Consider the following 25,857-nt stretch of genomic DNA (forward strand, 5'->3'; position numbering starts at 1 on the left):
ATCTCTGACTTTGTCCTCTACAAGAGTTTGGTTTTTTTTGCTAGTTCTTCAAATGTTCAATAAAAACATGTATGCTAATTCATAACGAAGAAAGCTTTGTAACGAAGACTGTCATTTCCAAAACACTGCCCGCCCCCCCGCGGTCCGCAGCGCTGTTGAAAAGGCTGTGGAAGTCCCTGTATTAAACATGTAGACCTGTTACACAAAAATCACCAAACTCGGACGACCAGAGACTGTTTTCCTTCATGGTGATGAAGGAAAACGCTTGGTTGGCATGTAAAAGGGCATTTATTCCCTTCAAAGACCTGCAGTTCAAAAAAAGCGCCCCTCCGACAGCCAAACCCATCTGTTCTCTGATTTTTGCACATACAAATCCTGATTTACAAGTACAAAACTGATTTACAAGTACAAAATATTTATGACCACATTTTGAGCCCATATTCATCCTCCAGCTTCACTGTGTTTATGTTATGCTAACATAGTTGTGTAGCTAGCGATCACGTAGCACATCATTATATACCAGCTAGCCCAGCTTCACTAACCCTACAAACTGCTGTTTAGTTTTCCGTCTTCATTTATGTTGGAAGTGATAGCAGAGCTGTACGTTTTAATTTTTGCTGTGGTGGTTAAGCTGCTGGATTTTTGGCTTCACGACCCTTGTTCATGGTTCGTGCACGTCGAAACAGAGCTGTACGTTAGATTTTTTTCAGAAATCCCTCAGTCAGAACATGGTATATTATTTAATCTTAAATTTTGGGGGGGAGACTTCCCGCGTACCCCTAGAGGGAGCCCACGTACCACCAGTGGTAAGCCTACCACAGTTTGAGAATGACTGAACTGGCATATGAACAGATTTTAAAGCCTTATTCTTTTATAACTAATAGGTCGAGAACAAAACTTTTCTCTGATGTCTTAGCTTTAACTACAAACATTAACCAAACCGGTTGAATAAACAAATGATGGCAAAATCTGTGTTTGAATTATTTTTGGTCATTTTCATCTAAGGGTGATCCTGGATTAGTTGCTTTAAAACGTGGCTCAAGGCCTTTGCTTTAAAGTGACTCCTCTTAACCACAACCTCTCTAATACTTGTGAATCCCTACAGAAGTGAAAGAGGAAGACCTCAGGTATGGAAGACAGTACCAGCCCAAGTCTTAATAAGAGCTGATCCACCTTTTATTAAGAGCTTTATTGTGGGATTTCCCTCAGGCACAGAAGTGCGAACTGACTGATATGCTCCACTGCAGAGGACTGCAGGACCCCTCTGGATTTGGCTCCAATTAGAGGCTGTTGGGAGACTGTGACACCCCTGGCAGGTTGCGAGGTTTCCTGTGCTGAGTGAAAGCTCAAGAAAACATAGTGTCAAAAGCTCACTGAGGTGCAAATAAGTGCGATGTGTTGTCGTTCTTATGACAGCTGGATTTTTTAAAAATTCATTACTTATGATTTGTTTTCAGAAGGTGTGCAGGTATAATATATTTTTATATCTGTAGAAATCCAGTTGCTTTTGTCTCATTTGAAATTCGAGTTAAACTACTGCTACCTGCAGCTTCTCAAAAGCAGCCCCATCAAAGCACAAGCAAAAGAAGAAGAGCATTATAAAGACCTCTAAATAAACTAACTGTCTTTTACAAACAGAATTTACAAATACAGATTATTGAGTGAAAAAGCTATAAGCTATAAGAATTGTTGCCCATTACATGGCTTCAATTATTATTCAGTATTGAAAGAGCTGATCAGAAGCCAACGAAGCAAAACGGTGCAAAACAACCTCTATTTCTAAGCTCGACACAAAAGATAAATATTTTATTTTAATTTTTAATTTAAAATTAAACAATGTGCCTACCGTCTGAAAGTAGGCTACAATATGAGACTAACCACCGCATGTCTAAGGCACTATTGCTTTTCTCTGAATCAGTTAATAGACAGTTACGTCAAATGTCTAATTATGGAAATATTATGGAGATATGTTACACAACATAGCCCATGTCAAAAGCAAAGGATTAATAGCACTTCACTTATTTCTGTGCTTTGAGTTGGATGTCAGTTCTGGTTTAAGCAGAGCTTAAACTACTTTGTTTGGTTTTCCTCATTTAACTAGATTATCCATGTGTGCTGCCTTATTATCAAAATCCAAAATTACGAAGGACCTTGTGACTTTATGTTTCTCTTCTTGGCTTATTTAACGTCTGTCATATTTAACGTCATGAGGTGCTGGACGACATCCTGAGTACATTTGAGGGCTTGTGAATATTGATGCACTAATACAGCGGTTCCCAACCCCCACTGAGTCGTTTGGTACCGGGCCGCAATGTTCGAGTGGGAAATTTATGGTTTTCTGGGGTTTTATCTGTGTTTATCACTATTTTTTAATCTTTTCCTGTGTGTCATGAATAAATCTTCTTTTTTTGGTACTGGTACTGGTTTTATTTGTTGTATTTATCCGTGACACCTTAAAGGCCGGTCTATGAAAATATTGTCCGTGGTGCAAAAAAAATGTTGGGGACCGCTGCAATAATATATAGAGATGCAACAATTGACAGGCGAGGAACCGGAATCGGCTGATTTCCGGCTTTCTCTGCCCTAATCAGTAACCAGCTGATCAGCCTCGTGCATGTGCAACGCATACACAGCAGTAGGCCACGTGCTAACATTTAGTTAGCATGGAAAGTCTTTGTTGTGACTGAAGACACAAAGTTTGCCAAAACATTTATAACAAAAACTTAAACCAACTTCACCAATGTGAGCATGTTTTAATATTAGTTGTTAAAGTGAGAGAAAATTTATGTAACTTGGTTTAGGGGGAAGTTATATAGTTTAAATTTTTTTTTTTTTTTTTTTTTAATTGCCAAGATGACATGTTGTATTGAAGAAAATTTGATTTTTGTTTGTGTGCGCGGTCAGTTAGTTGTTAGAAAGACATTCAGAACTGGAAAAAAAAATGGTATCAGTAAGCAACGGGACAAAAACCATCTCCAAATATACTGTGGGAACATCATGATGGGCCGGTATTGGCTTGTTATCAGGATGTCAGTGTTGTTTATCTGTTGGGTCATATTAATTTTGCTGTGGGAAAAAAAAAGTGTTTTCATGAAGTGTTTTTTTCTCCCCAGCACAGCACAAAAACATGGAATTAAAAAGCCAAAAATCAACTTTCAGTCAAATTGTTATTTTAGGCAGACTACTTGCTCTGAAATTCTAAATCAGTGCTAGCCTGTGAGAGTTTAAGATTGGTGTAGTTGTCCATCCGTTCCAAACTGAGAAACAGTCGGCCCTGGTCTGTTTCTAATAAAGACATTTGCAACCTTCTTATCCTTCTTTTGTCCACCCAAACACAAAACTATAGATTTTAAATTAGTTTCTGTGGCTGGTGCTTCTACTGATCACAAAATTGCCTCCCTCCCTAGTTTTAGTCTGTCTTTCACATGAAAGTCTTCCAAGAGAAAGGTCAGTGGGTCTTAAAAATAAATAAATAAATACCAAAAAACCAGGTGACCTTTCAGGCCTTCTGAGTCTCCAGCAAATACTCACCAAACATGTTGCCAATATGCCCGTTTCTCGTCAAAGGCCGCAGCTCATTCTTGCCCCAAGCATAGCGCTTGTAGTTATCCCAGGCAAACTTCATCATCTGCAAAATAAACAGAGGGCAGACAAACGGGTCAGTCGGCTGACAGCAAAGCATCGCAGCTCCAAACCCAGTCATAATTAAATTGGTATAGCTCCAGGCAAACAGAATGATAGATATTGATCAGGTCTGAATTAAGGACACGGATGCAATTATAAACACATAAACCACACTGCTAAACAATACGGTTGACATTTTCACAGCAGCTACTGTTATAAATGACAGACTGACTGGTGTCTGCAGACAAAAGTAAACCTCTTTGAGCAGCACATATTGCTGTTCAGATAGCTGTGATCTGCAAAGAAAATTCCCAATGCAATAATATAGAACAAAAAGGAGCAAGACAAAAAAGTAGAGGATTACAAGAAATGATTAAAGCGTTCTCATCCACCAGTAACACACTAATCAACTATATTCATAGCTCTTTGTTGTAAATGTCATGTAATGACTATAGCTTTCCAGAAGTGACCAACCTCCAAGAAAACAACTTTAAACTTCTTCAAACTGCTAAAAGTCAGAAGATTACATCAAATGTTGATTTAAATATCAGTTTGAATAATATTAAAGGGGGCACAGTTGCAATACATCCGTGTGCAAGCTGAGCACTCGGCCATAGAAATTTGGCAGCGTAATCTTAACATTGTCCGTATTTGCTTGAGAAAGAATTTGTAAATGCGATGAAATGAAAAATAAAAAGAAATCAGAACGGAGTCAGTAAAAATTCTCTTTTAGCCTACTTTCTTCTGAAACCTATTAATAATGAAACAAGAGTAAGAATCAAATGTGAATCACAGCATCAATTTTTACATCCTTGACTTTTTACCGAGATCAACAAAGCGATTACAAGTATCCTGAGGGGAATATGAATATATGTAGAAAATGTAACGTAAATATAGCAAAACTTCATGAGAAATAAACAAATATTGACTTAATGGTTACAATAAGAAAAGAAAAATCAGGGTTCAATGAGTCGTTTTCTGGGGTCGATGAACATCTGCACAAAATGGGATTCCATCCATTGTCCCCACATCTACACCGTAGCTGATTCAACTATTGAGATCTAGGATACTGGTTTGGTTAAAATGTGGAACTAAATCATCATGATTTAGTTCTTGTAAACTGAATTGTTGCCACCATCTGACTCGAGTGGGTAAATCTTGCAACAATGTTGCCGCTTTGTTGCAAGATTTACCCACTTTTCACAGCCTTTTATTTTATGTCTTTCTCTCCTGCAAGAACTCCACTCTCTCCCACTGAACTGTTCAGTGAGCTAAAGCACCCAGACCGAGCCTGCTGCCAAAGCTTCCAGTGTTTGCTGTTGATTACCAATAGATCTCCAGCTCCCACACAATGACATTGAGCTCTTCGCTAGAGACAGTCTAGCAAAGGCTCTGCAACTCTGAATGCACTCGTATGAATGGGAATCCTACATTTTAGCTCCACAATATAAATGCATCTCCAACCACTGTACTGCTAATAAACATGGATCATTTGTAGTTACAAAGGACCTCTCGATTAAGCAACGTTTCCCTTCAGTTCAGCGGCTATCATAATTGGGCATCAAAGCACCCCAAATAAAAATGTAATGTTTTTTTTTTTTATACCATCGTAAAAGAAACGCCACGATGCATGGACGGGTGCTCAGTGCAGAATGCTTGAAAATAAACTAAAAAGTAATTACAGCTCAAACTGCACAAAGTGCTTTCAGTAGTGACAGGTTCATTAAATTTATCTTCTTGTTGCACACAATACAGCAAACACAACCCAAAGCGGTCAGTATGTGCACAGATGTGGGCAGATGAGTCAGGATTTCCAAAATCCCCACCAGATGATGTCATCTCTATTATCAGTATAGTATGCTGTAAGACTTCTCTCTGAAGGTGGTTTCATATGAAGCTTTGGGAAATAAATATGAATCTGATTATTGCTGACAGGGCCTCCAGCTGAAAATCCTCTCACCCTAAAAGCTTATTATAGATACCACAAAGCATACAGAGCTCCGGCTATCCTTCACACTGGAAACAACCGCACTGCTCAAATTAGTCTTAAATTCAGGGTGGTAAGATTTGGTTTCAAATGAATTATGAGCTCTATAACTATTCTGGAGCTGCGGTGCCGGTATAATTTGTTGCTTGGCATTTTAATTGCACCACATATTGAATGACTATGCAGTGAAAACCTTTCGTAGATCAGTAAAGGGTCATCACTGTTGTTTCTCCTTACTTCAGACCTGGCATTAAATCTGACAAAGCAGCATTTTTTAAACAGCGCCTTTTCCCATTTACACAAATGAATACCGACAATGAAAGCAGCAGCAATCGCTCAGAATGTGGAAAAACAAGCACCCAATATGATTAAGGGAAATAGAAGCAATGAATCTTACGCTGGAAATATGTTCACGAAGGTAATCATTTTCTCCAGTAAATGTTTAAAGAACAAAAATAGCCAGAGCCAGCCTCGCTGCGTCTCGACAGAACGCTCTGCCTCACAGAATGAAAACCAGGAAATGTCTCAAGTTTTATTTGAAACTTACTCCATCTTTTATAATGTCAGCCTGTCTCACTCCTCTGGTGGATTTAAAAGCCAAAGCACAAAAGAAATAGGAAAAAGTGCACAAAATGCAGGATTTGGTAAATGTTAAAACTCCTCGTCCTTCTCCGTTTCTTTTTGAAGGATGTTACAGACGATATGCCACAGCATTAAAAAAAAATTTTAAATGGCATGATGGAAGTTGGAGTTTATAATCATCAAATAAATGTTAAGAAAAGCAAAAGAAGTAAAATGGCAGCATTAATCAGCAACAGATTGACTTCAGAGTATGCTAAAATAGAGGATTTCATTCTTAAACGGTACTATTTAATAGGTAGATGAAAATCAAATGCACTGGTGAATACAAAAACATCAGTGTTAAAATCCTTTCCACTTCAAGTAATTTCAAGTTATGTGTGCATGTAACTGCAGCCAGTACTTGCTATTGAAGCTCACATCTGTGTTGCTGTATTGCTTTGCAGGGGTCACAGCGTGGGAAGATCGAGGTCACACAGCTATACGACTGTTGGTGTACAGACACACGACACATCGACACACCATCGTGACGCAATCTGCACCGGTCAATATTTGCTGCAGCAGCAGCCCAGCATGCTACCCCCAAAGCTGCTTATTCAAGAGGGCAAATGGATGAATGATCCATTTCCACGGGCACACAGAGAAGACACAGACGTGATCTGACAGCGCTCCGACTGTTCTTTGGTTGAACTAATTGGCTTGTTGTTGGGAGAGGCGATCCACGAGCGGGCCAGTGATTAAAACAAACCAGGACCGTAGGTCAAAAGCTGGTCACATGGTGATATATTGCTGATCACATGGCCGAGATGGGTATATGTGATCCAGATCATATCCAAGTATTCATTTCCCTTCCTGCTACATTTTTTAAAAATGCAATACTGTTTTTTTTGGCTAAAAAGAAATTAAATCTAGTTAATGTCAGCCCAGAGGATTAGAACCACCTAGACTATAAAAACATAGTGGATATCCAGATGTGGTTTTATAGAGTTGCTCATCAATCTCCCTTACACTACAGGAGTGTACAGTTAAGTCAGTAAAATCCTCGACTGCAGTGACCCCAAACTGATCAGCATCAATCAGAGCAATAGCAAGGATATCTAAAGCCACAAAAATGGGGAATGGAATGAAACAGGATCTTAAACATTTGCTGTGGCAAGATTAAAAAAAGTGAGTCATTTTAGGGATAAATCCATAAAAAGCTTGACATGAATTTTAATGAAAAATTACATTTTTAAGGTTGCAAAATACAAAAGACAAAACATTTGTCATCTCGAGGTGTATATCAGACTCTGTTAGTGGTGTAATCCGTATAAACTGAACAGTTATGCATCAGCTTCACACAAAAGATGAATGGCTGGTTATATCATTTAGAACAATTTTGCTGAATGTGTAGATGTGCTTTTTGTACACTCAAAGGATGATACGCTTTGGGGTTCCTGCATCTGTTCAATCCACATCTGCTGCTTATATTAATGTACAAACAGAATGTATCAGAAGGTGCATAATCGCACGCTGCCGGTGACTAAGAGGGGGCTGATATGCAAATCTGTGAGTCATGTGTGAGAAGTCATGAAAGAACAAGTGGAAAAGGGACTTCAATGGGTTGTTGTTAGCAAGAGGTTGAGGATCTAAAGCCGACAGCTGGTTGGTCACTTTTTGTGAGTTCAAACCATTTTGTTATATTTGGACATACAATAACTGGCAGCCACAAAAGAGCTTTTACGGGCCATTTTATACCCGTGATTAGAACTTCAAAAGATGATTTAGAGTAAGGAAGCATCTGGCAGAGACAATCTGAGCTGGGGTTTCTCTGACGGGAAAAAAGAAGAAGAACAAGTAGAAGAAAAAAGCAGCTTCTAAAGCAAAACCACTGCTACAATGAAAGAGACCGTATAACGAGAGAGTGCCAGAGGGGTAGGTCTGAATCGGAAGTTTTGATGAAGTGATAAGTCCTCTGAACGGTAGGGCTGAGCATATATTTTAATAATGTGACCCACGGCATTCCACAGCAAATGCAAACACAATTCAATTACTCAGCAAGAGGGGGTTCCCATATGGTTATTCCCAAACAATATAAATCTGCAGTTTTCCCCTCACAACTCGTCATAATTTAGAGTCGATGGCGTCCATCTGCTGCTTCCACTGTTTGGTGTTGCATAAGAACCACAGGATGACATAATGCTCTGTGTTTTCTCTGTTAGGCACTTATGAATATGTTCCACTATGTTATAGTCTTTGGTTTGAAGTAGAGAGGGACTCATTTCTCATTTCCCATTCCATATTTGATTCACTGTTCAAAGTAACACTTATTTATCTAAAACAGGGTCTTTTGCAACCTCTCAGTTCAACCACTGTCTGAAACAAGATGTTTAAGTTCTTTACTCCTTCATTTTGAGCCAACTTACGTTTCATTGGATGCTCACAGAAGATTGGCAAGTGGGCGGGGCTTCTTTGTGCCTGAGACCATGTCATGAATCAGGACACTTTATTAATCCCAGAGGTAATTATGTGGTCACAGTTGCTAAAGAGAGTAAGTTGTAACAAATCAACACACCAATTAAATAATTTACAACATTTACAAAATATTTAAAAAAAAAAAATAGCTCAAATAATAAAAATCCCAGTATATAACACAAAATTTTAAATAGACAAAGCTGAAATTGAGATGCTCCTCTTATCATTTTGTTATTTTCTCAGCTCACCTTGGAACGGTTTGCAGCCGAGTGTGAAGCGGTGGGAATGAGAATCAGCACCTCCAAATCTGAGGCCATGGTCCTCAGCCGGAAAAGGGTGGAGTGCCCACTCCGGGTCAGGGACGAGTTCCTGCCCCAAGTGGAGGAGCTCACGTATCTCGGGGTCTTGTTCACGAGTGACGGGAGAAGGGAGCGGGAGATCGACAGATGGATTGGTGCAGCGGCTGCGGCGATGCGGACGCTGTACTGGTCTGTTGTGGTGAAGAGAGAGCTGAGTGTATAAGCGAAGCTCTCAATTTACCAGTCGATCTATGCCCCTACCCTCACCTATGGTCACGAGCTGTCGGTAGTGACCGAAAGAATGAGATCGCGAATACAAGCGGCGGAAATGGGCTTCCTCCGAAGGGTGGCTGGCCTCTCCCTTAGAGATAGGGTGAAAAGTTCGGCTATTCGGGAGGGGCTCAGAGGAGAGATTATATCTCTCGGCTGGCCTGGGAATGCCTTGTTGTTCCCCCGGTCACCTCCTAAGCTGGAGGAGGTGGCTGGGGAGAGGGAGGTCTGGGCTTCTCTGTTTGGGCTGAATAAATGGATGAAAATGGATGGATGGATGGATATTTTCTCTGTAGAGGTTGTGTAGATGTTACAGGTGTGAAGATCCCTTTTTGTGCTGATATTGAAGCCAGCAGAGGTCTGGGAATCTGCAGCAGTGAGCAGAGCACAGCACTCTGCAACCTCTCTAACTTTATGCGCTGTACTGCTTTGTGGCTGAGGTGCTGTGGTTTCTAAATCGTTCCATGTTGCAATAAGACCACTTACAGTTGATTGTGGAATATCTAGAAGGGAAAAAGCTTCACAAACTGATTTGCTGCAATAGTGGCATCCCATTACAGCACCACACTCGTATTCAGCGAGCTCTTTCCAACAACCCATTATTTCACAAATGTTTGTAAAGGGGCCGCCTGGCTAGGTGCCTGATTTTATACACCTGTGGCAATGGCAACTGTATTTATATATCACATTTCGTTATACTTAATGGGACTGAAAACATGTAATTTCAAAGATTAAAAGGCTCAATATTTTTTTTTATCAACATAGTGTCTCTGCTCTTATTGAGCAAGGAAAAATAATAAGTAACTGAATTTTTTTAGTCCACTCTGTCAGACTGGAACAAGCTGCGCTCACTTGGCACTGCACCCCAATACTGGCAACCAACTGCTGCACTGGCTACAACATGCAGGCTTTTATGCATGTGTTTATCTTACCGATTGGATTTTACAACATCTAAAGATGACACACTGCCTTTTATTTCTGTCCTCCTCTCAAAAACACCGGATGTTACAAGATTCATCACAGCTATGAACATCATCTCCAAACACAAAGCAAGCATAACTCACCCACCAGAAGAAGAGCTCATAACACACCGTTATGGAATCATTTCAGGAAACATAATAAGGGTTATGACTTCATGTTGCGGAGTTGCACATAATGATGTTATTTTTAGTAATTATTTGTAACAATCAGTCAGGAGCTGTCACAGTGAAACCTTTTGTCCTATCACAGCATTTGGACTAATTTTATTCTAAATGTCTGATCAGTTTACCAAAACCAAAAACATGTCTCCTCAGTCTTATTAATCAGTATCTGTAGTAGTTATTACAGCATCATAATTAGCACATCAACGTTTAGCATAAAGAGTGTAACTTCTGTACATGAGTAGAAAAGAAAACATGGCAACTGGTTAATAATAATAACTATTTTGGGGTGTTATCATTGTATTGTTATTACTTTATAAACAAGGATGACCAAAAAAAAAAATAGATATAGCACAATTATTAAATAACATTTAAGCTGAAGATAACCTTATTGGTTGACTGTAAACAACTGAGCTTTGATTCAGTGGCCCAGAGCCAAGAGATATACAATGATAAGCGGCTTGTAGTTTATTCTAGACAACTATTTAGAGCAGGTCTTCATTTATGGGGACAGAAACGGTTCTTGCACACCATGACATCACCACCATCTATAGCAGTGCTGTGGGGATTAAGAAAACATTTGAGAAATATCTTACACCCCCCGAAAAATACATGAAAAAGATGTTACTTTGGATTCATGTGTCACATGTCATCCATATTTGTTTTTTTCCCCACATACTATAAAACTATGAAATTTCATCAGCCTGATTTTAAGCTCAATTAAGTCCTCAAAGCAACTAAAGCCCATTTTTTCAGACATTTATTGCTTCATCAATCTGTAACGTCATTCTGTCATTCACATAAAGGTCACTTTCAGATTAATGTTCCCCACAGCTTCATCCATGACACAGACAGAGAGAGCTTTATCCGGGAAAGAAGGAGACAGAGCTACATGACTTGTATTTTTGTTACGTTTGAGTAAATCTAAAATAGCAGTAAGTGGTTCATTTTATATGCTGTACTATCGCTAATCTGGTCCCCCTCTGTAATGGGATTTTTTCATTGTACTACAGTGCATATCCAGCAATGACCTGGCATAAGAAACTATAGTAAAGGCAGAAAAATACATGCAAAACAGCAGCAGGTAACGGTTACAGAAGGACCAGTATTTTGATGTTCACAGGTCGATTATACAGTAAACGAGCCAGTGGTATGCTTCTATACCGTTTTAGTGAAACTGCCAACCCCCCGTATACCTGTATGCTCTGTGTATTCCTTTTGTGGGGGGGAAAAAATAAAAAAATACACAAATCATGTTGACTTGTTTATCGCTTCCTCAGATAAACAACTTGGATTATTTCAGACTACACGGACAAGAGCCTGCTCTCATAAATAAACATGAAGCGCGCCTCAAAATGCTCTTGACACCTTTCCCGACCTGCCTGTTTTGTAATGCAGTTGTTATATTTGGTTCCACAAGCGAGGCATCCCTCTAATCTGAGGAGGCTTTCATTGGAAAACGGATAATAAATCACCCCGGCACCCTGGCATGATAGCCTCGAGTCACTGCTGCGTTAACGAGGTGCTGTGTCATCACCTGAAACCAGCTGCACCTTTGGCAGGAAAAACACAGAATCAGCTTCCTCCCATTGTTTCTGCCTTAAACTTCCCACCTAAACTTGAATACCTTTCCCTCTCGAATTTCCTCTTGCCTCTCGTATTAGACCTGCTCTGGAGCAGAGCCATTTCCTGCCTATTAAATCCACATTTATTGTGAGCGGTGACACAGCCTTCTTGGTCTCTGAAGGCCAGTGAGGCCACCCTGAGTCAGCACAACACTCTGGTCAATTACGAGCAAGTCCCAAAACAAAAGCCACAGTCGGACAACCAGGACGAACTGAGCTGTAGATCATTCATGCGTGGAATTAATGAATGTCTGGGATCAACATCAGCCAACCATCCCCATTACAGATATTGTTTAAATTGGGGGATAATACTGCAAGCGGAGCAGAAAAGATGCTTCAGAGTATAAGCTTTTTTATTTTTTTTATTTTTTTATTAAAAGTCAGAGTTGTATTGGGGTTTTTTTCCCCCAGAGAAGCTACAAAATACTGAAAGTTAAATAACTGTAAAGCCAAAACAGATTTCTGATTAGAATGTGTCCACATAGTGTTTGTAATTAGCATCAGTTGGTACACTCAGAGACACTTACACCCAGCTGCAAGGAACATTATTTAAGCATGCAAGTGTTACAACTGATGGGGACACCTGGATTCAAGCTCCAAGCTTGAGATCTGCCTTTTCAGATACTAACCAGAAAATAATCTTTCAGGATTTTTGTCTGATGTGAAATTCATCACGCCAGCTACCACAATAAAATAAAAAAAATAAAAAATAAAAAAGTATCCCTCTTTCTTTGGCAGGTGTCCACACTGCTCTCTCCAGCACAGATCATTAGGAGAGATCCTTAGCGTGTGCCAAACTGTCTCCTGAGCGTCCACCACTAGTGGATTGAGTGTTTCGGTGCACCATGAAAGATTTATGCCAGAAAAGAGAGAAGTGCCACAAGGACCCTATTAAAGTGTCTGGACTCTGGTGTTGAATTGTTGGAGAGGTAAACCTGAACTGTTAATGTGCTAAAATAGCCCCAGTAGAGTCTACTTGTTTTCTATAAAGGGAAATATGACAGCAGAGTTGGAAAAAAGATATAAATAAGGCTTAAAAACTAGATTCAATTTCAGCTTCAAGCTCAAATAAAAGGCTAAATCTTGTATGAGCCCTGAAACGACTCCTGGCAGTCTATATCAGCTTTAGAAGTTATAGAGGGCAAAAGCAACCCTCCAACATTCATAAAGGCAACAAAGTTAGAATTGAAGCCTAACCACATAATGCTGTCTCTCTATGTATTCTTTAAAATACTGCAGGGTCTTTACCTTGTTCTATAAAACCTCTTGACGTGCCAGTTATGAAAGTGATTTTGCACCATGCAAATAAACCTGAATTGAATTGCACTGAATTGCTGCAAATGATTAAAACTGGCAGGGGCACACCTGCAGAAATGGAAATTAGAAATATTTTATGTAGACAAAACCCAGACTAAAAAAAAAATGGACATAGTATCTGTAAAATCACTGACCTGTTTCTGAGGTGACTCCAGGTGAGCTATTTCTTTATAGATCAGTCACTGCAGCAATACGATGCAAAACTGAGCACAATGTGTGTAAAACTGTTCAGGCAGAGGCACCAAAGCAAGGCTCAACATCATTTCCCTCGTTAGCCACTGCAACTAGTATAAACACGTAGCATACACAGAGAAGTTTGGGTTGTTTCAAGCACTGCAGAACAGTTAAAGTGTGCTTTTCCAAGCCAGCATCTAATGACCATCACAGGAACTAAAGCTTAAGAGTCTGCAGTTCCCACAGCTCACAGGAACATATCGGAGCTTAATTGTTGCTACTCACTCTCTTTGCTTTCACCACAGCAGTTTCACCATCACCAATAACGCTGCCTGCCAGGCACCAGATGAACGGGGTTGGTGACTAGCTGGTTTATCAGCTTTAGCTAGAGATGAAGTGGAAACGAAAACCTTAGCTAGCGGGAGAATGAATATCAGACTATTTGTTAGGCCTCCTGCACATCTCGCAGTGTTGCTCGTGGCTTACCAAGCCTGCTTTCCGAACATAATTACAAGCCCAAAGAGAAAACAACGCATAATTAGTCCTTTGCTTTACAACAATTCGATGCAAACGTTACATTCGCTATTAGATAAACATCTCTCGACTCTCGATTCAGAGCTTCAGTGGCGCGCATTGTTTAGAATACGCAACATTGTTGAAACACTGGATTAAAGCTTGTGTTCAAGGAGCTGCTCTTTCTTTATGCATTCAGAGCCCTACTTTCCAAAGTAATGTTTGTTTGCACAGGAGCCTCCAGTCAAACCGTTTTCCTTCCTTTCAGTTACTGGGGATCACCGAGCCAGCCCAATCAATAGACCTTGCCAGAGAAGCTGATGGAATCTGAACAAGTGGAGAGCAGAGGGGATTCAAAACTTAGTGGAGTAACAGAAACTTTTCCAAAGAAGTACTTTATGCCCCCGAATCCCTCAGAAAACCCTAACTGACTGACTATCATCCACTTTTACACTTCTTGCTGACAGCAGCTCTCTCCTCAGAAACAAGCCAGTGATGAAATTGCAGGGATGCTACAGAAAATGATGGGTTGGTGAAAGTAAATATAAACCATTACAGAGCTTTTACAGTATTATTAGAAAGAGTAAGGTAAAAGGTAGAGGAACAGCAGAAAGCAGAAGTGAAAGAAGGACCTACAGAAGTAATTTTTCTCCGACATATTGATTATTTGAGTGAGCTGCCTGGGGATAGTGTTCAACCTGGAAACGCTTGGACTTGTTTCTTGCGTGGATCGTGATTTTGAAACAAATTTTCAATGTCCTGCTGTAGAAATCTTGAAATGAGGCCACAAACTTTGGGATGTATAGCATTCTAAAAGCGAGACAGTTAATAATATCCAGATGAAATGCATATATTATTTCAGCTGGATATGTAGTGCAGGTTTTGCAATCACTCAGAGTGAAGAGTGTGTTAGATTGAGATAACATGGACTTCACTGAGCAGTCAAAAATTCTGTCCTTTGCTTCAAAATAACTGGGAGTGGTGATGATGGTCGGGCAGTACAGATCATTTTCTGCTGGGTTGACCATCGTGATAGTTTGTGGCACTGGATTTGCTCCACGCTTATAGTGATCCAGAGACCATAAAATGTAGACAATGTGATCTAGTTGGTAGATGTCACACAGCTCCACAAAACACAAACTTCCACCATGAAAATCTTTCATAGAAAACTTTGAGCTGCACACGTTTTACTTTTAATTGCTACATTTTGCAAAAGTGGCACAAATTTACTCACAGAGCAAACCATTAACAACGTGTCACAAGTGTGCGTCCGGGTAACAAGCTGAAAGAAATGTTCGCAAATGCATTCACTAATGGCTCTTCAATATGTGTGAACACTATACAGACCCATTACTATATGCAGGCAGCTTTGAAATACGTTCCTTTCCCCATACGATTCTTCAAACAGACACACGACTTTGAACTCGGATGTCATGAGGATATCGGCTTCACCGCTGCATCTTAAAACTGTGACTTCTCAGGAAAGAAAAAAAATATATTTGGGTACCAAATGTTGATAGTAGTGAATTAGTTTGTATATATCCTGATAAAAAAAACTGTATTTCCTCAGAAAAGATCAATGAAACCAATATTATTGATTACATTTGTGCTGATAGGACTCAATATGCACTCAAAAGTTTGCGCTGTGGCTTTACTGGATTAATATGGTACAAGTCCACCACATGAAACTGATGAGAAATGAGATCCTTTACTTCTGCATAATATTTTCTCCAAAACATCTGTCGGATTATCATTTTCTGAGTACAAACAGAAATGCCCAACTGCCCCTTAAGCAAATCATCGATCATAAAGGAAGCACTTAGTTAAACGGATAAAATTGCAATGCTCAGCCTCCATTAGCATGACAAGACAGACCTCCTAACTTTTAATTCAGTAACTCAACTTGCATGCCACATGTATAGATAAGCAGAAAAACCTCTTTTGAGGAATCCTTCTTTAATTTATCATCACTTTCAGTCACCAGTAATTCAAAATGCAATAAGTATTTTCGGTATGCTACGAACGCAGGATGAAGAACATTATATATTCTGTTTCTTTGCCTTTGAGGTAGCGAGGAGACATCAGTCACCTTGCTAGAACTGTTTGACAGCCCTATTCTCTCACTTTAATGAAATCCCAACGCAGGAAAAAAAAAAACCCCAATTTCAATGCTCAGACAATAAACCCTCCACTTCCTTATCCTCTGGCACATTCACACACAGCAGAGCATCTCACTGCTTACACCCACATCCAGTAAATCCCCCAAATATCATCTTCAATTAAAAACAATGGGAGCCTAAGCCTTTGAGCGGATCATGACTATATTAACACGTCAATACTTCTCTTTGGAATTTTTGAGCAGCACAGAGTGACGTCCGGCCTGCTGACATCCAGCGATAGACGGATAAATATTCATTGAATATGTTACTTGAGATTTAGCTAAAATCAGAGCAACTGTTGCTGACTGCATCTGTAACAGGTCTTCACTTAAGGAGCGATAATAATAATTTATGAGGTTGTAATATACACTACAGTACAAAGCTGCACTTTGCATGCTAATGACCATAGCAAAATGACATAAAGAGAAATAATCACATGCAAACTCTAGCATCTTTCCAGAGCCGTGAATCATTTCCTGCATCTTAAAATTGTTCTTAGGATTTTATCATATCCAAATCCTTTCAAATCCACTATTGAATGTCAGTACATTTAGCTTTTATGTGCCAGTTTTTAACATGAGCAGCCTGATTCAGCTTGCCATGGCCAACACTGAAAATTTTCTTCAGATTATAGATGAATTGAGTCCCAGTATAGTGATTATTAACCCTTCCAAAAATGGCTTGATCCATATCCAGTTAGACGAACACTCACAGGCGCGGGCATCCGATTGTCTGGCCGATACATCTGATGCTCATTCAGTTTTTCTTTTTTCTTTATTGCCTGTGCTATCTATAAGTGAGAAGTAACATTTGTCTCTTATGTTTTTATTATAGTTCCCAATACAAAATAAGGAAAAGAGATAAAAGGTCTTTTATAGGGATTCAAAACAGAACTGGTTGTGTCAAAATCTGTATTTTTTTTTTGTGCGATTCAAACTGGTAGGGTTTGTTCGTATTGACTTGCATTTTTCCACCAATCATAGAAAAAGCTGAGCACCTTGAGCTCTGTGGGATTAAGACTGCTGCCTCAAAATTTCATGATAATATATACAAGATTATATAACGTGACCTGGACAAGTAGCAGATAATGGATGAATATTAATGATTTTTTTAATCATTAAAAAAATGCACTGATTATTATTATTTTTAAAAAGAACAGACACACACACACAAACTATGGAAAATAATCCAAATCCTGGATACTTGAGAAATGTTTCAGTTTCATCTTTATTTACAGTCTGTGTCTCGTGTGTTATTTAACCAAAACAGCATGCTGTGACATGACTGCAAATTGCATCAATGGTTTAATGTAAAAGCATTAAAGCCCTTTGTAAAGCCACAGACGAAGGGATTACTGACTACTTTCATCCAGGGTATATTTTCTTATAACGCAAGCCTGGAGGGGGAATAAAAGATTTAGACCGCGAGACATTATAGTGTCTGTACAGAAAAGGTCAAGAACTCACTCAGACATTTTGAAACGCTCTAAAGCTGCAGACTAAAGGCCATGTTATTGGTATGACGGAAACACTTGTGTGCCAAGATATCGATCCACTCCAAATGCATTAACGAGCCAGGTCTTACTATTCTTTAATGTTATGCAACATGATGTCCAGGGCTATAAGAGCAGAGAGCAGAGAGTTCAGAGTCAGAGGCTACAAGCAGTTCAGGTGAAAAACTACACAAATATTAACAGTTAAAAAGGAGGGAGGAAAAAACATCAACTGAAGGTGACCCTGTAATATAATATACTGTAAACACAGATGTGAAACCATAGGATTAGTCTTTCTTCCTTAGTGTGAAATCCGCACCTCAAGAAACACTAATCGTATCGCCTCCTGGCCTCTCAGATAACAACTATTACACAGCTGCAGAAGTCACAGAGGAAGATGGTGTTGAGAGATGGGGTGACAAAGGTTGTGGGATACAAGTGCTGCCTGATTCTCGAGTGCAGCAGTGCGTTCTGCGCCATCTCTTGATATGGCTCTGTTTGAAGATGGAGGGTGAGTAAACAAGTGTACACGGATGGTGTCATTTCAGAGGTATGAGAGGCAAAGGCTGAACACCTGAGGGGAGGAACAAGGTGAAGACAGACGTGGAGTCCATAAAAGGTCAGGCTTGAAAAATCTGAGCAGTCATTACTGATGATTTAAAGGGACACGCTATCATAAAAAGAGGTTAAGCAAAGATGGGGAAATGGCGAATATGAGTAGGTCTGTAGTGTTAAAATTAAACCAGTATGAAACAAGCACAACTAAAATTTTAACCATAAAATAAATAAATAAAAATATCAGCTGGTACTAGTGCCTACAGGAAAACAAAAAAAGGATGGGGATAGCTTCTTCTCAAGTCCAGATGATTAAAGGATTCAAGTCAAAAGTTAACACCCCCTCCAGACAAACGCAACCAGCAGAGAGAAAGCAACTCTTCTACTAGGGGTTTCTTTCCTTCCAGCATAGAGGGAAGTCTGTTGATAACCACTATGCAATCATATGCAACTTCTCTTTCAGGTGTTTCAACCCTCAACTGATGAGGGGGCGACGTTTGAAAAGCAACCAGAACAAAAGCCTTCTGGAGTCTTTGAGCAGTCTCAAAGAAGGTCAGTGTTGTTTTTAGTTAGTTTTAATGCTAAAGCTTAAGAAGCCACTCAAAATAGACCTAATAACAAGCTCAGAGGCATCCTGCTGTGGAACTCATACCCAACTTCTGTCTACTTATTACCTGGAGGGGAGGCTCTTTATGCAGCTCAACGTCGAGTAAACAGTTGAGTCAGGTGCAGGTACAGAACCTATGGTGCCATAATCTTTCAGAAAGGATGGATTGATGTTAAATATGAAAAGCCTCTGTGTGTATAAGGCAGCTCTGTTCCCATTAAAAGAACCCAGGGACTATATTCAGCCATGCCAAAGTAAGGACCTTGGATTAAAGCTTGTCGAACAAGGCAAGTTCTCGCACAAAAAGGAAACGGCCTCAGTGCAGTTAATGTGATTTAGGTTTTTACACATTTTTCTTTTTGCATGAATCTCAGCTAAAAATCAGCCTAGTCTTTATGCTTAGCTAGAACAGAGAGAGTTTCTTCCACATTTGGAAGTTGTCCGTCCCCCGAGTTTTTCCAACCACCACAGTCTGGGAACGTGGTGTTAAAGCAGTTGTGTGTCTCAAAGAAGCTTTCTGCGCTTGAGTTCCAATCCATTTTACCCCCTAAAATGTGTCGTGGGAGCAGGAGAAAATGAGTTAGAGTCCGTGCAGCTGCTTGCTTTTCAGAGAATGGTCATTACAGATGATCCACTGAGATGGAGGAGAGAAAGTCAAACGAACCAAAACGGCTGTCTTGGATGTTTTGTGCAAAATTACTCCTCCGCCTCTTGATTCTTTTTATTTTTATTGCTTTTTGGTCCTTTTGCTTGTTTTTCCACTGTCTCGTCCTTGCTTTAGCCATCTTTTCTGTTATTCTCTTTATTTGTTTTTTTCCTATGTGCCTCTTTTCAATCCATTTTTACCTCAGCTCTGTCTCCCATTTTGGTTTGACTGATGGGCTTGGGAAGTGATACAGTATTAGAAAAACAGAATCAATTTTGATTTGTTTTGCTAATATTTGTCCAACTGTCGTTTGTGTGAGTGACTTCACTCTGGACTTTTTTATGGCCATTTAAGCCTTGAGAGTACTGTGCTCAGTGAGACACTTTTCAGCACCGACTAGCTTCTTTTGTCATTAGATACTGTTGATTCTGATATGCGGCAAGTGCATGCAGCCCTGCACATTGTGCTGAGATTCAAATGCTTTTTTGTCTCTCTGGTGTCTGTGTCTCTGCAAAATGCTGATAAGTCCCAGAAAGGCTCATATTACACCCCTTTTTCCTCTCTCCTTCTTTTGTAATCATACCCTGGGGCTTTTATTTATTACTTTAATGTGTATCTATGTGTTTGTATGTGGGAATGCCTCCCTGCATGTGTGTGTCCTAAAAGAAGGAAACACAGGGAGAAAAAGGAAGGGAAAGAAAGAACAATTCTGACTGGAAATGTAAGAAGAAAATCCATTGACAGAAAGGCGGGGGGAGCCTTTGTTATTAATCAACTCAGCAGCGGATCGGGGCAGGTGTCTGCGTCTTCACTCACGTTATTTACTCACAGGCTGGGTGAGGCGCTGAAACCTGCAGGTAGCCGACGCTAAAGCAGCACAGTTTATCAGAGATTGTAAATAAGAGCGTGATAAATATGTAGTCTGTCATGTCTCTCGTGTCATGCAGAGACTGTATGTGACAGAAATGATACATGAGGATTGGAATTATCCGACTACGAGCAAATTCAAATTCTATTTGTCACACACACACACACAACCATACACAGTATGACATGGGGGTGAAATGCTTGTAGCTGTACAATGCCCGACCATTAAATGACAGAAGAAGAAAAGCAGGAATGGTGGAAGATATAAACAATAAAAATGTCCTTACGTCTAGTCTTAAAATCAGTCTAAAACTGACAGCAGGATGGCAAAAACAAATACGATGACAAAGCAAGCCATTAATACACACACAGATACTCTCAGTGCTCAGCAGAATTCAAAAATATTCCTGTGATCCCGCACCAGTCACGTTGATCAATTGCTGAATCCAAACCTACTGAATACACTGCTCCAAACTGATAAACTGATTTCTTTTCTCCTTTTTTCTTTTTTATAAAACCACAAAACATCGATCAGAAGTAAAAATCCAGGCACGATCCAGAGCTGGTCAATATGTGGTCTTAGCCTGAAGGACCAGCGCAGGTTTTTGTGAAAAGCTTTAAACCTCTATTGCCTCTTTTGCAACAACATCAATTTTACAGTTTTCTCTAACTATTCACTTTCACCGCTGGACCCCATCCTCCTAAAAAAATGTATTACAGGAAACAGATCTTGACCAATGTTTTTCTTTGTAAGCAACACTTCGATGTTGCACAATGACAAAACAGCTTATTGTTAACCCAAGTTACGCCACCGCCTGTGGCCCTTCAGTCATCCCTGTATGCCTAAATTCTGTTTGTTTGGATTCTGCTACCTTACCTCTTCTTACATTTTTTTCAAGAGCCACACAAACCAACCAGTATTCATATGCTAATGGCACAACTAATGTTCTTAGTTGTGCCAGTCCAGACGCTTTTCTTTGCAAGCTCCTTTGACTACGATGACCTGGATGACTGAGAACCTTCACAGACAACTAATGTTCTTGTGTTCAGCCCTAAAACTTTTCTAAGGAGGTCAATCATTATCCCCTCGCTGGCAAAATCGAATCTTCTTCTAAGAACCTTGGTATTATTTTGGACAAGCATTTGAAATTTGAATCACCGATCTCGAAGCTCATCCAGGCTTTCTTTTTCATCTACGGAACACTGCAAAAATCAATCCTCTACCATCGACACTACCGACTAGGAGTGGGCACTCGCTTCTTTTCCGGCTGAGAATCGTGACCTCGGCCTCAGAGTTCTCAATTCTCATTCTGACTGCTACAGACTGTTGCAAACCACTCCAGTGCGAGCGGGACGCCACCACCTGATGAAGCAAACAGATCGACATCATCTGCAAAAAACAATAGATGAGAACCTAAGGGCATCAACACAGACGCCCTCCACCAAATGGATATACCTAGAAATTCTTAGTGCTAGTCAACGGTGCTCGTTTCAGCAGCTGAGACTGAAGAAATAACTTTGATGAGCGACAAAACATTTCTCCTGCTAAAAACGCTACATCCAGATGAATCAAATCAATGGTCTGGAATAGGGCTGGGTATAGTCACTGATTTCTAAAATCGATTCAACCAAATAGATATGCTGCTGAAGTGAAGCAGAGCAGTGTTTCTTTTCTTCGGTGTAGAAGAGCAGAAATTAGGCTTTCTTGTTGGAGGTAATTTATGAAAGAAAAAAAAAAACGATTTTTATCGTGGTGGAAACAAAATGCCAAAGGTAAGAGGGAATTATTGACAATATTTATCAAATGTGAAGCGTATTTCTGATGTTCTTTTACTGCTGGTTCAGTGATTTTGGTCAGAGAGTGACAAAACCTGCAGCATCAGAATCTGTGAGTGTCTTCTTTCAGCCACGAAGGCGTGTCCGGGTACGGGTGAGAAAGCCGACATCTCAGTGATTCTGATGCGTTGGGTCCACACTTTGTGTTTACATCTTTGTGTGGAATCTGTTTACCTGCTCATTTGCTCTTTTAGCTGTTTGGTGGTTGTTGAAATGAAAGCTTTAACCTGAGAGTCTGGGGTTTATGACAAAACACATTTATATTTCTTTGGGTTCCTTTGCGAGTGCGCATGTGCCAACCAGCATGCTGCCTGCTGTAACCCAGGATTAATAAAGTATTTCTGATTCTGATTTAAAATACAGGATTTAATGAATTGATATCCCTTTATTCAAGCTAAAATCGATTTAATCCCTATTCCTATTCTGGAACTTCTTTACCTGGATGATGAATCCTGCATCAAGACATATGGATAGAACTTATGACAAAGTCCTAGTTTTCACAGTGAAAATCCATTGAAAGAAAAATAAATGGAAATAATTTAGGTTGATTACTTTCTGGCTTTGATCTTTTTATCTTTACTTCACTTTGCATTAAATTGCCATTCTTCAGTAATTACATCTATCTTTGGAGGAATTTTCTATAAGATTCTAGCTGGACTTTATATAAGTTTATGTGAATTCCTGTATGCGCACAGCAACAAATATACAAAAGACAGCAGCAGTTTTGTGAGTATGACCAATTTACAACAGTTAATCAGTATATAATCACCACTGCAGTCCATTTAATTGCCAACTTGACCCCATTGCATTGCAAATAGAGCAGACTGTATTTTTTCTGTGTTTTCCCTAGTGCAGCATTAGTTTAGACTTGCAGGCAACACAAAGAGAACTTAAAAAATGACCTCATTCACTGCTGTTAATCTATGTTACTAAATTTCTTGCAATTTAGTTTACTACACATGTATAGTAATTATCCTATAATCTGCACTGCAGCGTCCTGGAACTAGCATAAGAAAGGCTTAATCTTATTTCCACCCAAAACTTTTTTCAGACAGTAAAAAGACTCATAACAGCAACATCTGAAGCCAGTTTTAACCTCCAGCTGAAGCTGCTCCTTTTCTTCTCCCCTCCCTTCTTTTAAGTCAGAGAATCAAGATTCCCATCAGGTCTTTTTTGTTAGAGAGGGAAAATGAAGTTAACATTGATCTCACTGACAAAGGTCTGAAACAAGCCCATCCCGGCCTCCCTGTCACGGTGCGAAGTCATCCTTCGCCCATTTTTCCCCAAAGTGTCCATGAGGAGGAAAATGTAACAGAACAAATTTTTGATGCTCATGACTAATTGTTGATGCTTTTTTTTTTTTTTTCTATAAGCAAAGGATCACCTACTCTCTGGGACAAAAGACAGACAAGAAAGAAAAAGAAAAGAGGAAGGGAAAGGCTGAGTAGGGGATAAAGACGTGTATATCAAGGGAAACTGGAGGAGAGCGCAGAGGACAGACACTAATAGAAATAGGACAAAAGAGGAAATAAGAGAAGAAGTAGACAGTCAGGGAGAGGAACAGAAAACCACTGGGATCCGAGTCACTTTGAATATGAATACTTCATGAATCCAAACTTAAAAGTGTTTATCACAGTTAGAAAAGCTCCAAATGTCTATTCCTTTCTAGCACATTTCTTTCTTTTTTCTCTTAATGCTAGAAGCTGTCTGCTTTTATTTGTCTAAACTTTTCTTTTATGCATCACTTCTTTATAGAGAGATTAGAAAAGGCTACAATAGGCAAAAAGCTGATGTTTGTGAACAAAAGCCACCTGGAAATCATCCAAATCCCAGAAATAGTTTTGTTAACTGAATATTTAGCTGCTCATAATCTATGCACAACCCAAGTCCTGCTGAAAGCTGATGTGTGGCATGATTATGTGACTAATATGGAGCTTAAAACGGTCTCTGAAACAACTAACCAGCAGTAATACAAATAGTTGAGGCATTAAGGCCACAGGAGTGAAAAAAGAGAAAAGAAATTGCCAAATTAAGGGAAGAACACTGAAATATGGATATAAGAAGAAAAAAAGCATTCTAAGAAAACGTATTAATTTCAAATCATTTTTGGTTCAATTAATGTGCTATAACTCAGCTAAGGAGTTGCAGAGTGCTTAACACATGCACACGCACAGTACAGCAAAGGCTGTACACACTCTCACCCACATGCGAGCTCTCCACAGATCGCACTGTCAATTGGGTGGCCAATTCAGTTTTACGATTGTGGTGCTAATTTCCCTAACGCGTGAGCAGGTGTCTGAGTAAGCAGGCGGAAACCAAGTCCAATTGAATTACCTACACCTGCATGGATAGAGAAGTTTCAAATGTTGGAAAACGAAATAATGAAATAGAGCCACCGAGCTGCCCTGTAAGCAGGTTCAGAATCAATAAACCACATGTTAAAATGAACTGCTTGCACTGATGGATAAAGCTAGTGTTGTAAATCCTCCGGTAAAATAAAAGAAGATGGCCCGCTAAGACAACAGTGTTTGATTCAGCAGCAATTTAATGTGACGGCGATAAAGGAGTCAGAAAGAGATGTACTGCCAAACAGCATGTAAGAGACAGGAAGCTTTGCACCAACGGGGAGGGCGTCTCACCTGCCTGCTTCCTGGGCACTTCCTGTGTAATTTAGGGGAAGGAGGAGCGAAACTGTTGGGAAGGCGAGTTTAAAACGTGCCTTTGGGGACCTTGGTCTGTTAAAGAGTAGGAGAAGTCAATGAAAGGCGTATTCGATAGAATAAAAGCATGGTTAATTTGCTGCGGTGTGTATAAAAGTGCAGCTGCAAGGGAAAATATTGGAAGAAGACAGAACTTACCTTACACAACTTTTAGATTTCTAAAAATTAATCAATGTTGAAACATTTTTTTAAATGGATGCCTGAAGTTGCAGAGAAAGTATAATAGTGATCTTTGTATAGGATATTGGATTGTATGTCGTGCCAATACATATAGTGTAAGCATATAAAGATTTATGTAGCATATGGGCTGTATTTACACCTGCTAAACAAAGGGGGTAACAATGTCGGCAATGCATGACCTATGAAAGCATATACACCTCCACTCTGATCTTGAGGCGGATTAGAAACAGACCATCCAGAGACCAGAAACTGCCCCCCTCCACAGTCCCAGAGGAGCCATAAAACAAATGTGCGCATCAGCAACACAATTCAGATTTACTGCTTAGGATGGTCACAGCTGTGCCCTATAACAGCTTGACTTGATACCTAATAAGTGTGGAATGTATATGTGCAAGCACGTGTATTTTTGAGTGTAAGTGAAGCCTTTAAGGCTGGTAAAGGCTACAGGGAGAGGATTTCTTAAAGCATAAAAAGACCTCTATCACAGTGGGGTCACCTAAGCCACTTTACATGGCCTGGAGAGCGAACATAAACTGACAAGCGGCGAAAAATCCTGAGTGGCTTTCCTGGTTGTTAAAAGGGAGGGGGGGGGGGGGAATCCTTTCTCCTTGAACAGCAAAAACTAAACTGAGGAGGAAGAAACAATAAGTGGTGCCTGAATTTTTCCTGTTTATTCACTTTATATTCAAACTTCTGTTTTTAATGGAAATTATTTTTACAGGATGCCCCACGGTAGTTGCAAAAACGCCATTTTTACACAGATTCATATTCTCGTTTGCAAGGACTGGTTTTCAAAATAATGTCTAATTTT

General features: G+C 39.7%; 1 protein-coding gene across 2 annotated transcripts in view; it reads right to left on the reverse strand.

Moving 5' to 3' along the window:
• Positions 1 to 25,857, reverse strand: part of LOC113031368 (mannosyl-oligosaccharide 1,2-alpha-mannosidase IA) — a 193,064-nt gene that overhangs the window by 109,327 nt on the left and 57,880 nt on the right. For both annotated transcript variants that reach the window (XM_026183375.1, XM_026183376.1), the window contains exon 2: positions 3,532 to 3,628. In XM_026183375.1, the coding sequence (XP_026039160.1) occupies positions 3,532 to 3,628 (97 nt within the window). The remainder of the gene's footprint in view (positions 1 to 3,531; positions 3,629 to 25,857) is intronic.

Source organism: Astatotilapia calliptera, chromosome 11, assembly GCF_900246225.1.
Source record: "Astatotilapia calliptera chromosome 11, fAstCal1.2, whole genome shotgun sequence".
NCBI lineage: Eukaryota > Metazoa > Chordata > Actinopteri > Cichliformes > Cichlidae > Astatotilapia > Astatotilapia calliptera.